At 49.0% G+C, this 13,894-nt stretch overlaps 2 protein-coding genes across 3 annotated transcripts in view; one reads left to right on the top strand and one right to left on the bottom strand.

Moving 5' to 3' along the window:
- LOC110504415 (dedicator of cytokinesis protein 2) overlaps positions 1-13,894 on the bottom strand; it is a 136,807-nt gene that overhangs the window by 43,373 nt on the left and 79,540 nt on the right. The window lies entirely within an intron of this gene.
- LOC110504856 overlaps positions 2,885-13,894 on the top strand; it is a 24,511-nt gene continuing 13,501 nt past the window's right edge. Inside the window, exons 1-2 of the mRNA XM_036969570.1 lie at positions 2,885-3,093; positions 12,177-13,894. The exon at positions 12,177-13,894 is cut by the window's right edge and continues 221 nt beyond it. Coding sequence (XP_036825465.1) covers positions 12,470-13,894 — 1,425 coding nt within the window. The 5' untranslated portion in view covers positions 2,885-3,093; positions 12,177-12,469. The remainder of the gene's footprint in view (positions 3,094-12,176) is intronic.

Raw genomic sequence — 13,894 nt, 5'->3', positions numbered from 1 at the left:
GTGTACTGATTGGACAGATCAATGACTTCACAGATCAACATCTCTCCATCAGGTACAAAGAGATCTAACAAGGCCCTTTCTAACAACCCCAGCTAACACCCTGAGATATGGAGCGAGACAGAGAGGAAGGGAGAGAAGGAGGGTGGAGGAGAGGAGGAGAGAGTCTGAGATGAGAGAAATCAGAAATACATTCAGACACAGTAGCCTGACCCCTAAAGCTATATCCCCCCTCTCAACTCCTCCTTTCATTCTAAAACTACATCCCTCATCTCCTTTCCTCCTTTCCTCCCCCCCTCCCTCCCTCCCTCCCTCCCTCCCTCCCTCTGTCCTCATCTTTCAGTAATGTGCACCTCTTCTCATCAAAACATCCTCCGAATCAAATTACTGAGAGCTAAGAGAGAGCAAACACTCATTGCCCACTACACCATGCTATGTGTCTGTGTGTGTCTGTGTGTGGGTGCTGTGTGTGTGTGTATCTTTGTCTACGTGTGAGATTCCTCTCACAGATAACATAAAGGTGTATTGCAATTATTGTACATTGGTTGTGTAGCTGTGGGTGTATTTCATTCTAACATACACACATACACACACACACACACAGATATTCCCCTCATCTCAGCAGAGGTTAATTGAAACTTGACACAAGGTGAGTTTTCAGAGCTGCAAACATCACTGGTTATTTTCGGTAGGGGTCAGAACATTCAGATACACACATCAGCGGACATCCTAGGGAACACAAACCCCCCAATTTATCACTGATTAAACCAGAGAGTATTGACTAAGTCCTGACAGCCATCAATAAAAACACACACTAAAACATGCATGTGCACCATTCAGCAATCAAAAAACAAGTTGACCTCTCTGTTTTGATCTCTCTTTTCTTTCCTTTCCTCTCAATCCCTCTATCTTGCTCCATGTCACACTAAGGGAGTGTAGAGAAAGTCCCTCTCTTCTCTCTCCATGTCACACTAAGGGAGTGTAGAGAAAGTCCCTCTCGTCTCTCTCCATGTCACACTAAGGGAGTGTAGAGAAAGTCCCTCTCTTCTCTCTCCATGTCACACTAAGGGAGTGTACAGTGGTCCCTTTCCCCTGGTAAGGACTGGTTGGGTCTGGTCCGGTCTGGTTGGGACTGGTCTCGTCTGGTCGGGTCAGGACTGGTCTAGTCTGGTCTAGTCTGGTCAGGACTGGTCTAGTCTGGCTAGTCTAGTCTGGTCAGGACTAGTCTAGTCTAGTCTGGTCTGGTCAGGAACGGTCTAGTATGGTCTAGTCTGGTCTGGTCAGGAATGGTCAGGTCTAGTCTGGTCAGAAATGGTCTTGTCATGTCTAGTCTGGTCAGGACTAGTCTGGTCAGGTCTAGTCTGGTCAGGACTAGTCTGGTCAGGTCTAGTCTGATCAGGGATGGTCAGGTCTGGACAGGTCTAGCCTGGTCAGGTCTAGTCTGGTCAGGACTGGTCAGGTCAGGTCTGGTCAGGACTGGTCTAGTCAGGACTGGTCTAGTCAGGACTGGTCAGGACTGGTCAGGACTGGTCAGGATTGGTCTAGTCTAGTCTGGTCTAGTCAGGTCTAGTCAGGACTGCTCTAGTCAGGTCTAGTCAGGACTGGTCAGGTCAGGACTGGTCAGGTCAGGTCTAGTCTGGTCAGGTCTAGTCAGGTCTAGTCAGGACTGGTCAGGTCAGGACTGGTCAGGTCAGGACTGGTCAGGTCAGGTCTAGTCTGGTCAGGTCTAGTCAGGACTGGTCAGGTCAGGACTGGTCAGGTCAGGTCTAGTCAGGACTGGTCAGGTCAGGACTGGTCAGGTCAGGTCTAGTCAGGACTGGTCAGGTCAGGACTGGTCAGGTCAGGACTGGTCAGGTCAGGACTTGCACATGGCCAGGGAAACACGGACACACAATTAATTAACACAGGAAAGAGAGAGAGGAGGGGGGGATAGAAAAGAGAGAGAGGAGGGGGAGATAGAAAAGAGAGAGAGGAGGGGGAGATAGAGGGTAGAGAGAATGACAGAGATAGAGAAAGGAGAGAGAAAGATGGTGAGAGAGACGGTGAGAGAGAGAAAGAGGGAGAAATGGTAAGAGAGAGAAATGGTGAGAGAGCGAGAGAGAAACAGTGAGAGAGAGCGAGAGAAGGAGAGAGAGAGATAGATAAAGAGAGAGCGAGATAGAGGAGGAAGGGGGGTAGAGCAAGAGGGAAACAGAGAGAGAGAGATAGAGGAGGAAGAGGGGGTAGAGCAAGAGGGAAAGAGAGAGAGAGAGATAGAGGAGGAAGAGCGGGTAGAGCAAGAGGGAAAGAGAGAGAGAGAGGAGGAAGAGGGGGTAGAGCAAGAGGGAAAGAGAGAGAGAGATAGATGAGGAAGAGGGGGTAGAGCAAGAGGGAAAGAGAGAGAGAGAGGAGGAAGAGGGGGTAGAGCAAGAGGGAAAGAGAGAGAGAGATAGAGGAGGAAGAGGGGGTAGAGCAAGAGGGAAACAGAGAGAGAGAGAGAGAGAGAGAGAGAGATAGAGGAGGAAGAGGGGGTAGAGCAAGAGGGAAAGAGAGAGAGAGAAATAGAGGAGAAAGTGGGGGTAGAGCAAGAGGGAAACAGAGAGAGAGAGATAGAGGAGGAAGAGGGGGTAGAGCAAGAGGGAAACAGAGAGAGAGAGAAAGATAGAGGAGGAAGAGGGGGTAGAGCAAGAGGGAAAGAGAGAGAGAGAGATAGAGGAGGAATAGGGGGTAGAGCAAGAGGGAAAGAGAGAGAGAGAGAGGAGGAAGAGGGGGTAGAGCAAGAGGGAAAGAGAGAGAGAGAGATAGAGGAGGAAGAGGGGGTAGAGCAAGAGGGAAACAGAGAGAGATAGAGGAGGAAGAGGGGGTAGAGCAAGAGGGAAACAGAGAGAGAGACTGTGGGTGAGATAGAGGGAGGGACAGGAGGAGAGAGAGAGGGGATCAGTTAGCTCCGCTATGCTCGGGATTCGGCAACTCAGAGAGAGCGAGAAAGTGACAGAGAGAGGGGGGAGAAGCGCTGGACTAACACAGTTGACTGGAGGAGTGTGAGAGAGAAAGGAGGAGAGGAGAGAGAAGAGGTGTGTGTGGATAGGAGTGGAGGAATAGCCTAAAGGAGTGGAGGTGAGTCAGAGACTGATCAACAGTAGTTATAGAGGACAGGTCTGAGGTACGGGATGTCTGGTTCACTCTGGTAGAAACCATCATTATACAACCCCTGTGCTTTTGAGGCTTCCCCTGAGTCGTTGTGTTGTTTGCATGTTGTTAGTGTTTGTTTGTGAGTGCGTGTGTTCGTGTGTGTGTTAGTTGATGTGTTAGTTCATGTTGGTATGTGGACATTGAATTGAGAGTTATTGTTTGTCCTGCAATGGGGGGGTTTGTGTTGCCAAGTGTCCCAGCACTATGTTTTTCTCTTCAGCCATGCAATCACTGAGAGTGATTTTGATCCAACAAGGGCGTGTGTATGTGTGTCGCTGTGCTTATCTCATGCAACATTTATCCTGACTTTTGCATTGTGTTGGTGTGATTGTGAGTGTGTGCATCAGGCATGCATGTGTGTATTTACAATCTGCTATATAAAGCCCTATGAACTGGAAGTGGTGTTTAAAGCTCTGTGTGTGTGTGTGTGTGTGTGTGTGTGTGTGTGTGTGTGTGTGTATGTGTGTGTGTTTGTGTTTTACCTCTCGTGAATAGCTGAAAGCTGCCCTGGGTGTATTGCTGCAGATACTCCCTTCTCATAGAATCCATGGTCACACAGATCTAAACTGAAGTGTGTGTTAGTGTTTATGCGGCACAAGCGTGTGAGAGATGCGTGTGTTTGTTTGCATACTGTATGTGTGTTTGTGTGCTGCATAGGGCGCGTGTACCCCATGCATGTGTGTGTGTGTGTGTGTGTGTGTGTGTCTATATCCATGCGTGTGTGTGTGTGTGTGTGTGTGTGTGCCTATATCCATGCATGTGTGTGTGTGTGTGTGTGTGTGTGTGTGTGTGTGTGTGTGTGTGTGTGTGTGTGTGTGTGTGTGTGTGTGTGTGTGTGTGTGTGTGTGTGTGTGTGTGTGTGTGTGTGGGTGGGTGTGTGTGTGGGTGTGTGGGTGGGTGTGTGTGTGGGTGTGTGTGTGTGTCTATATCCATGCATGTGTGTGCTCACTGTTCCCTTTTGCCCACTCCACTTTACCTCCTTCAGTACCCTGGGTTCTAACAGAGGCCCAGACTGATGGAAAGTAAACACAGAGAGGTAGAAATAGACATAGATTGAGAGAGGGAGGAGAGGAGACAGAGAGGGAGAGAGAGAGACAGACAGACAGACAGCACAGAGGGAGTAGAGATGAGTTAGAGAGAGAGAAGCAGACAGCATAGAGGGAGGAAAGATGAGTTAGAGAGAGACAGACAGACAGGCAGACAGACAGACAGACAGACATCATAGAGGGAGGAGAGATGAGTTAGCGAGAGACAGAGAGACAGAGAGACAGAGAGACAGAGAGACAGAGAGACAGACAGACAGACAGGCAGACAGACAGATGGGAAAACGGACAGACGGACAGACGGACAGACGGACAGACAGACAGACAGCATAGAGGGAGGAGAGACGAGTTAGAGAGAGACAGACAGACAGACCTATAGCATAGAGGGAGGAGAGACGAGTTAGAGAGAGACAGACAGACAGACAGACCTATTGCATAGAGGGAGGAGAGATGAGATAGAGACAGACAGACAGACCTATAGCATAGAGGGAGGAGAGACGAGTTAGAGAGAGACAGACAGACAGACCTATAGCATAGAGGGAAAAGAGACGAGTTAGAGAGAGACAGACAGACAGACAGACCTATAGCGTGTGTGTGTGTGTTTTATCAGGCCAGTGACAGAGAGGCAGGGCCACAGACACACTGATTATCAGACAGAAATAAAAGAAAGAAGGACAGGGGGGTTGACAGAGACAGTGGACGATGATATAGTGATGACAGAGAGACAGTGGGATGATGATATAGGGATGAGAGAGAGACAGTGGGATTTTGATATAGGGATGATAGAGAGACAGTGGGATGATGATATAGGTATGAGAGAGAGACAGGTGGATAATGATATAGGGATGACAGAGACAAAGACAGGGGGCTAATGATATATGGTTGAGAGAGTAACAGGGGGATAATGATGTAGGGATGACAGAGAGACAGTGGGATGATGATATCGCGATGACAGATACAAAGAGAGTGGGATAATGATATAGGGATGACAGAGATAGACAGGGGGCTAATGATATAGGGATGACGGAGACAAATAGACTGGGGGCTAATGATATAGGGATGAGAGAGAGACAGGGGTATAATGATATAGGGATGAGAGAGACAGGTGGATAATGATATAGCGATGAGAGAGAGACAGGGGGATAATGATATAGCGATGACAGAGAGACAGGGGGATAATGATATAGGGATGACAGAGACAAAGAGAGTGGGATAATGATATAGGGATGACAGAGACAAAGACGGGGTTAATGATATAGGGATGAGAGAGAGACAGGTGGATAATGATATAGGGATGAGAGAGAGACAGGGGGATAATGATGTAGGGATGACAGAGAGAGACATGGGGATGAGAGAGAGACAGGGGGTAATTATATAGGGATAACAGAGAGAGACACGGGGATAATGATATAGGGATGAGAGAGAGACAGGGGGATAATGATGTAGGGATGACAGAGAGACAGTGGGATGATGATATAGGGATGACAGAGAGACAGTGGGATGATGATGTAGGGATGAGAGCGAGACAGGGGGCTAATGATGTAGGGATGACAGAGAGACAGTGGGATAATGATATAGCGATGACAGAGACAAAGAGAGTGGGATAATGATATAGGGATGACAGATATAAAGACAGGGGGCTAATGATATAGGGATGACAGAGTGAAATAGACAGGGGGCTTGAGAGACAGGGGGATAATGATATAGGGATGATAGAGAGATACAGGGGATAATGATATAGGGATGAGAGAGAGACATGGGGATAATGATATAGGGATGAGAGAGAGACAGGGGGATAATGATATAGGGATGACAGAGAGAGACAGGGGGATAATGATATAGGGATGAGAGAGAGACAGGGGGATAATGACATAGCGATAACAGCGAGACAGGGTGGATAATGATATAGGGATGAGAGAGTGACAGGATGATAATGATATAGCAATGACAGAGAGACAGGGGGATAAAGATATAGGGATGACAGAGACAAAGACAGTGGGATAATGATATAGGGATGACAGAGACAAAGACAGGGGGCTAATGATATAGCGATGACAGAGAGCAATAGACAGGGGGTAATTATATAGGGATAACAGAGAGAAAAAGACAAAGGGCTAATGATATAGCGATGACAGAGAGAAATAGAAATAGACGGTGGGTGTTGCCATCGTGACCAGTGAACTGAGATAAGGCGGAGCTTTACCTAGCATGGACTTGTAGATGACCTGGAGCCAGTGGGTCTGGCGACGAATATGTAGCGAGGGCCAGCCGACTAGAGCATACAGGTCGCAGTGGTGGGTGGTATAAGGTGCTTTAGTAACAAAACGGACGGCACTGTGATAAACTGCATCCAGTTTATTGGAAGCTATTTTGTAGATGACATCGCCGAAGTTGAGGATCGGTAGGATAGTCAGTTTTACTAGGGTAAGTTTGGCGGCGTGATTGAAGGAGGCTTTGTTGCGGAATAGAAAGCCGGCTCTTGATTTGATTTTAGATTGGATGTTTGATATGAGTCTGGAAGGAGAGTTTACAGTCTAGCCAGACACCTAGGTACTTATAGATGTCCACATATTCTAGGTCGGAACCATCCAGGGTGGTGATGCTAGTCGGGCGTGCGGGTGCAGGCAGCGAACCGTTGAAAGCATGCATTTGGTTTTACTAGCGTTTAAGAGCAGTTGGAGGCCACGGAATGAGTGTTTTATGGCATTGAAGCTTGTTTGGAGGTTAGATAGAACAGTGTCCAAGGAAGGGCCAGAAGTATACAGAATGGTGTCGTCTGCGTAGAAGTGGATCAGGGAATCGCCCGCAGCAAGAGCAACATCATTGATATATACAGAGAAAAGAGTCGGCCCAAGAATTGAACCCTGTGGCACCCCCATAGAGACTGCCGGAGGACCAGACAACATGCCCTCCGATTTGACACACTGAACTCAATCTGCAAAGTAGTTGGTGAACCAGGCAAGGCAGTCATTAGAAAAACCGAGGCTACTGAGTCTGCCGATAAGAATATTGTGATTGACAGAGTCGAAAGCCTTGGCCAGGTCGATGAAGACAGCTACACATTACTGTCTTTTATCGATGGCGGTTAGGATGGGCAAGTACAGGACGTTAGTCTATCTCCTGTTTCTATAGCATGAGGCAGCTGGATGGACAAGTACACCCCTTGGACAGGACGTTAGTCTATCTCCTGTTTCTGTAGCATGAGGCAGCTGGATGGACAAGTACACCACCTGGACAGGACATTAGTCTATCTCCTGTTTCTGTAGCATGAGGCAGCTGGATGGACAAGTACACCCCCTGGACAGGACGTTAGTCTATCTCCTGTTTCTGTAGTATGAGGCAGCTGGATGGACAAGTACACCCCCTGGACAGGACGTTAGTTTATCTTAGGGTCTTACCAGCAATCTTTCTCCTTAACGCTAGACAAGCAGAGATGCACTTACTATCATTCTTCTTTATTTAACATTTATTTAACTAGTCAAGTCAGTTAATATTCTTATTTACAATGACGGCCCACCCCGGCCGCCCTATGGGACTCCCAATCACGGCTGGATGTGATGCAGCCTGGATTTCAACCAGGGACTGCAGTGCCCCTTCTTGCAGTGAAATGCAGTGCCTTAGACCGCTGCGCCACTCGGGAGCCCAGCAGGTCCTATTTGTACAGTCTTTGGTATGACTCAGCCAAGGATGGGAGAGAAGAGACAGAGAGTGAGTGATGAGAGAGAGACAGTGAGTGATGGGAGAGAAGAGAGAGAGACAGTGAGTGATGAGAGAGAAGAGAAACACAGTGATTGATGGGACAGAAGAGAGAGACAGTGAGTGATGGGAGAGAAGAGAGAGACAGTGAGTGATGAGAGAGAAGAGACAGACAGTGAGTGATGGGAGAGATGAGAGAGACAGTGAGTGATGAGAGAGATGAGAGAGACAGTGAGTGATGGGAGAGAAGAGAGACAGACAGTGAGTGATGGGAGAGAAGAGAGACAGACAGTGAGTGATGGGAGAGAAGAGAGACAGACAGTGAGTGATGGGAGAGAAGAGAGCGACAGTGAGGGATGGGAGAGAAGAGAGAGACAGTGAGTGATGGGAGAGAAGAGACAGACAGTGAGTGATGGGAGAGAAGAGAGAGACAGTGATTGATGGGAGAGAAGAGAGAGAGACAGTGATTGATGAGAGAGACAGTGATTGATGGGAGAGAATAGACAGACAGTGAGTGATGGGAGAGAAGAGAGAGAGACAGTGAGTGATGGGAGAGAAGAGAGAGACAGTGAGTGATGGGAGAGAAGAGAGAGAGACAGTGATTGATGAGAGAGACAGTGATTGATGGGAGAGAAGAGAGAGACAGTGAGTGATGGGAGAGAAGAGAGAGAGAGACAGTGATTGATGGGAGAGAAGAGAGAGACAGTGATTGATGGGAGAGAAGAGAGAGACAGGGATTGATGGGAGAGAAGAGCGAGACAGTGAGTGATGGGAGAGAAGAGAGCGACAGTGAGTGATGGGAGAGAAGAGAGACAGACAGTGATTGATGAGAGAGACAGTGATTGATGGGAGAGAAGAGAGAGACAGTCAGTGATGGGGGAGAAGAGAGAGAGACAGTGATTGATGGGAGAGAAGAGAGAGACAGTGAGTGATGGGAGAGAAGAGAGAGAGACAATGATTGATGGGACAGAAGAGAGAGACAGTGAGTGATGGGAGAGAAGAGAGACAGACAGTGAGTTATGGGAGAGAAGAAAGACAGACAGTGAGTGATGGGAGAGAAGAGAGAGACAGTGATTGATGGGAGAGAAGAGAGAGACAGTGATTGATGGGAGAGAAGAGAGAGACAGTGAGTGATGGAAGAGAAGAGAGAGACAGTGATTGATGGGAGAGAAGAGCGAGACAGTGAGTGATGGGAGAGAAGAGAGAGACAGTGAGTGATGGGAGAGAAGAGAGAGACAGTGAGTGATGGGAGAGAAGAGAGAGACAGTGAGTGATGGGAGAGAAGAGAGAGATAGTGAGTGATGGGAGAGAAGAGAGAGACAATGATTGATGGGAGAGAAGAGAGAGACAATGATTGATGGGAGAGAAGAGAGAGACAGTGAGTGATGGGAGAGAAGAGAGAGACAGTGAGTGATGGGAGAGAAGAGAGAGACAGTGAGTGATGGGAGAGAAGAGAGAGACAGTGATTGATGGGAGAGAAGAGAGAGACAGTGAGTGATGGGAGAGAAGAGAGAGACAGTGAGTGATGGGAGAGAAGAGAGAGACAGTGAGTGATGGGAGAGAAGAGAGAGATAGTGAGTGATGGGAGAGAAGAGAGAGACAGTGATTGATGGGAGAGAAGAGACAGAGAAAAATATAATGGAGAATATTTAGAGATAAAAAGGAAAAAAGGATAGAGATAAAAGAGGGAGTAATTGGAGGAGGAAAAGGAGGGAGTAGGAAGATGAGGGAGGAGGAGGAAGAGGAGAAGGAGGAGGAGAAGGAGGAGGAGGAGGAAGAGGAGTGAGCAGGAAGAGGAGGAAGAGGAGAAGGAGGAGGAAGAGGAGTGAGGAGGGGGAAGAGAAGGAGGAGAGGGAGAGGAGTGAGGAGGAAGAGGAGGGAGGAGGAGGAGTGAAAGGAGGAGGAGGAGGAAGAGGAGGGAGGAGGAGGAAGAGGAGGGAGGAGGAGGAAAAGGAGGGAAAACAAGAATAGACAAAGAACAAAATAAATAGAACACAGTCTGAATAGAAACAAGAATACTGAGGAAAGCTCTTCTCATAAAGAGGGTGTGTGTGTCTGCTGTTAACCCCAAAGCTAATGAATTGGAAAGAGACCAGTACAGTAATCCTCTCCCCCACTTCCTCTCCTTGTCCCAATTCTGCATCCTGAAAACACACACACACATCAGAGCTGCATTATCTTTGCCTCTGGATATAATCTCCATACTGGGAATATTTAAGCTATAAGGCCCGAGGGGGTGTGGTATATGACCAATATACCACGGCTAAGGGCAGTGACTTGCATATTGCATCAGAGCAGCCGTCTGAGCAGAGACCTGGAGACGACATAGTCCTGTCCTTGATTACTGTGCAGTAAAGCGGCCCTCACACACAGGCACGCACACCACCAATCGAAGGGTGAAAAATGAGGCTCACCTTGAGGTGACAGGGGACTCAATTCACTGGAGCTTTCAGCCCACTGTAACCACAGCAAGGAAACAAACACTGACACACACACACTACGTCCGATCATCACTGTCCTCACACAGTGCCTCAGTGAATATTCAAAACTTTTTAAATACCAGTCAACTGTTCAGAATCTCTCTGTCTGTCTCAGTGTGGTGGCCGATGCTTTAAGAGAAGCTTCTCTGTGTCTGATTATGTTGATTATGCTCTGACCGCAGGGGAGGGAGGTGTTACAGTGTTACATAATTATTATTATTTTTTTCCCCAATTGTTGTAGTAGCTACTATCTTGTCTCATCGCTACAACTCCCGTACGGGCTCGGGAAAGACGAAGGTTGAAAGTCATGCGTCCTCCGATACACAACCCAACCAGCCGCACTGCTTCTAAACAGAGCGCGCGTCCAACCCGGAAGCCAGCCGCACCAATGTGTCGGAGGCTACACCGTGCACCTGGCAACCTTGGTTAGCGCGCACTGCACCCGGCCCGCCACAAGAGTCGCTGGTGCGCGATGAGACAAGGACATCCCTACCGACCAAGCCCTCCCTAACCCGGACGACGCTAGGCCAATTGTGCGTCGCCCCACGGACCTCCCGGTCGCGGCCGGTTACGACAGAGCCTGGGCGCGAACCCAGGGACTCTGATGTGTGCCATCAGCTGGCACTGCAGTACCCTTAACCACTGCGCCACCCGGGAGGCCGAAGGTCTACATGATTAACTTTACACAACATCTCTTCCCCACCTCACCCCACTCTCTTTTTTTCAGTCTGGCCTCTCTCTCAATTATTCTCTTCAACTTCCCATCAACACACACACACACACACACACACACACACACACACACACACACACACAGACAGACAGACAGACAGACAGACAGACAGACAGACAGACAGACAGACAGACAGACAGACAGACAGACAGACAGACAGACAGACAGACAGACAGAGATGTAAAAATATCTCTCTCAAAACGTTTCTCTCTCATTCAGAGACAGTCTGCCCTTACATGCACGCATTCATGAAAACTCATAAACAGACGTGTCGACACATGACTGCCTTTCACACTGCCCCTTGACCCCCTACACCTCCTGTCATGGGACACCTGTTGCCATGGTGATACGGATAAACAGTGACTTTGGATGTTCACATGCATCCCTCTGGTGGCCAGGTTAACCTATTTTAAGAAATGCCATTGGCTTGTGGAGAAAAGGTTGAAGATCTTCGATAGGCTGATGAATTTGTTACAGGAAGTAATCACTGTCACCTGGTGAGGTTAGCATAGGGCTAACATGTGTCAGGTTATCTGATGGGACCAGCTACAGAGTAGCATTCTATCACTTGACACTACGTCAATTATTTGAATTGGCTGATGGTTAAACTTAACCTTAAACATGTTCACATTATCTTCAGATTAGGTTTCACTTAACATCCATGCAACAATGTGAACAAATCTGAACATTCTGTCTGTGTACGGAGGTGGTGTCGCAAATGGCACCCTATTCCCTATATGATGCACTACAACAGTTGTGTACTATAAATGGCATAGGGTGCCATTTGGGACACAGGGGGGTATTCCACCTGCAGTGGAGAGATCCAGTCTGCAGCCAGGTAGCCAGTAAAGCGGTTATGGTACTATAGTGGTCTCAGCTAAACCAGTCTCTCCTCTCCTCTCCTCTCCTCTCCTCTCCTCTCCTCTCCTCTTCTCTTCTCTTCTCTTCTCTTCTCTTCTCTTCTCTTCTCTTCTCTTCTCTTCTCTTCTCTTCTCTTCTCTTCTCCTCTCCTCTCCTCTCATCTCCTCTTCTCTCCTCTTCTCTCATCCAATCAAGAAATGAAAAACCAGAGACATGACGACCAGTGGTCAGACTGATTGGTGACGTCATACCAGTGACAGAATCAGAGCTGGGACAGAACAACCATGGATTCTATGGTCAATGAGCAACAATACAGTAATCCACTGTAACTCTAGATCTCTCTCTCAACAACACTCTTCTCTTGGATAAACAGAGACCAGTGACTCATCTCTCCACTCAGATATAAGACTGCCTCCTCCCATTGGGATGTCACAGAGTGCCTCCTCCCCTTCTAGCTCCTCTGGGGGCTGAGCCAATTGACTGGGGCTATGGGCAGAAGGTTGGCTGATCCGACCAATCCGGTGCCTGCGCTGGGGGTGCCCCTGGCGGGGGGACGATGGGGGCCGCTGTGCAGTGTGGGGGTGCAGACCTCCCCCAGCCTTAGGACCCTCCCATCAATCAAACACAGCCAGCCAAAACGGACGCAGCACCCAGAGACAGGACGGGGCAACAACCATGTCGTCACAGCAACGACAATGTCCTCAGAGACTGGGGTTGTTTGTGACTCAGGCAGCATTGGGGGCAGCAGTGGATTTGCCATTTCCAAGGAGATGAGTCAGAATGCCATCAACAGTCTGACAAAGGACGACATGGGGTCACAGGGGTCAGGGGGCGGAGTCTACTGTCAGATCAAAGCCATACGGGCCAATCCCAGGGAGTCTGGCCATAGGTCCAGCGGGAAATGGACATCTCGATACACCAATGGGAGTGTGGTCGCCCCTGAGGTGGTGGGCGGGGTCTGCACTGAGGGTGCTGAGGGCAATGAGCCAATCAGAGAGAGGAGGAGGGTCCAGTCTCTTAGAGGGGAGAAGTCTCGCCCTGGACTGAGGTCAGGGAGTCTGTCTCAGTCTGTGAGCTCTCATGCCACGCCTCCAAGGCCCTGTAGAATGATGACATCATCATCGCCCCGCCTCTGTGGAACATGCGGGCGGAGACAGTCCCAGGCCCCACCCATCTGCATGGCAACAGCGTGCCGCAGGCGAGCGGCAAATCAGATCACAGAAAGCCAGACTCTACCGATTCCTCCCCGGAAAAAGTCTGTACTCCCCAACCAGAACCGGAAAGACTCCCCTGTTCTGAACTCGCACACACACACACCACCAACCCCACACACAGCTGTGAAGAACACTCAAACACAAACTCAGACATTGCCCTCTCCACATGCAACCCAAAGGATACACACTCTGCCTGCGAAAGATGCACCTGTGATCCCATGTCCCAACACTAAGGATACACAACACACACATACCCACACAACAGACGCAGAACCCAGGTTACCCAGGTTACATCAGAAAGAAACACACACACAGACAACAGACACACAGTCACACGCCATGAAGACAACATCTTCTCCAGCTACACAGTGTTTTCCAGACAGAAACACTGAGACGTCATCTGACAACCAAAACTCTCCACAAGACTCATCTATACAAGTCACCACCAAGCCGCCAACCCCAGTCCTCCTCATAGGCACAAAATCCTTGGCCGCACCCCTTCTCCCACCTAAAAACTCCCCCAAACCCTGCCACCCTGCCCAGGTGAACACAAAACCAGCACCCCTTGTCCTTCAGACCCAACTCAAACCTACACCCCTCACCCCTTCCCTGCACCCCAAAGCATCACCAGCACAGCCAATGAAATCAGAAGCCTCCAAAACCCATGCTCCATTAAAAGACGCCCATGCTCCCCCTGCT

Source organism: Oncorhynchus mykiss, chromosome 31, assembly GCF_013265735.2.
Source record: "Oncorhynchus mykiss isolate Arlee chromosome 31, USDA_OmykA_1.1, whole genome shotgun sequence".
NCBI classification, from domain to species: domain Eukaryota; kingdom Metazoa; phylum Chordata; class Actinopteri; order Salmoniformes; family Salmonidae; genus Oncorhynchus; species Oncorhynchus mykiss.
This window is presented reverse-complemented; position numbering and strand designations above follow the sequence as displayed.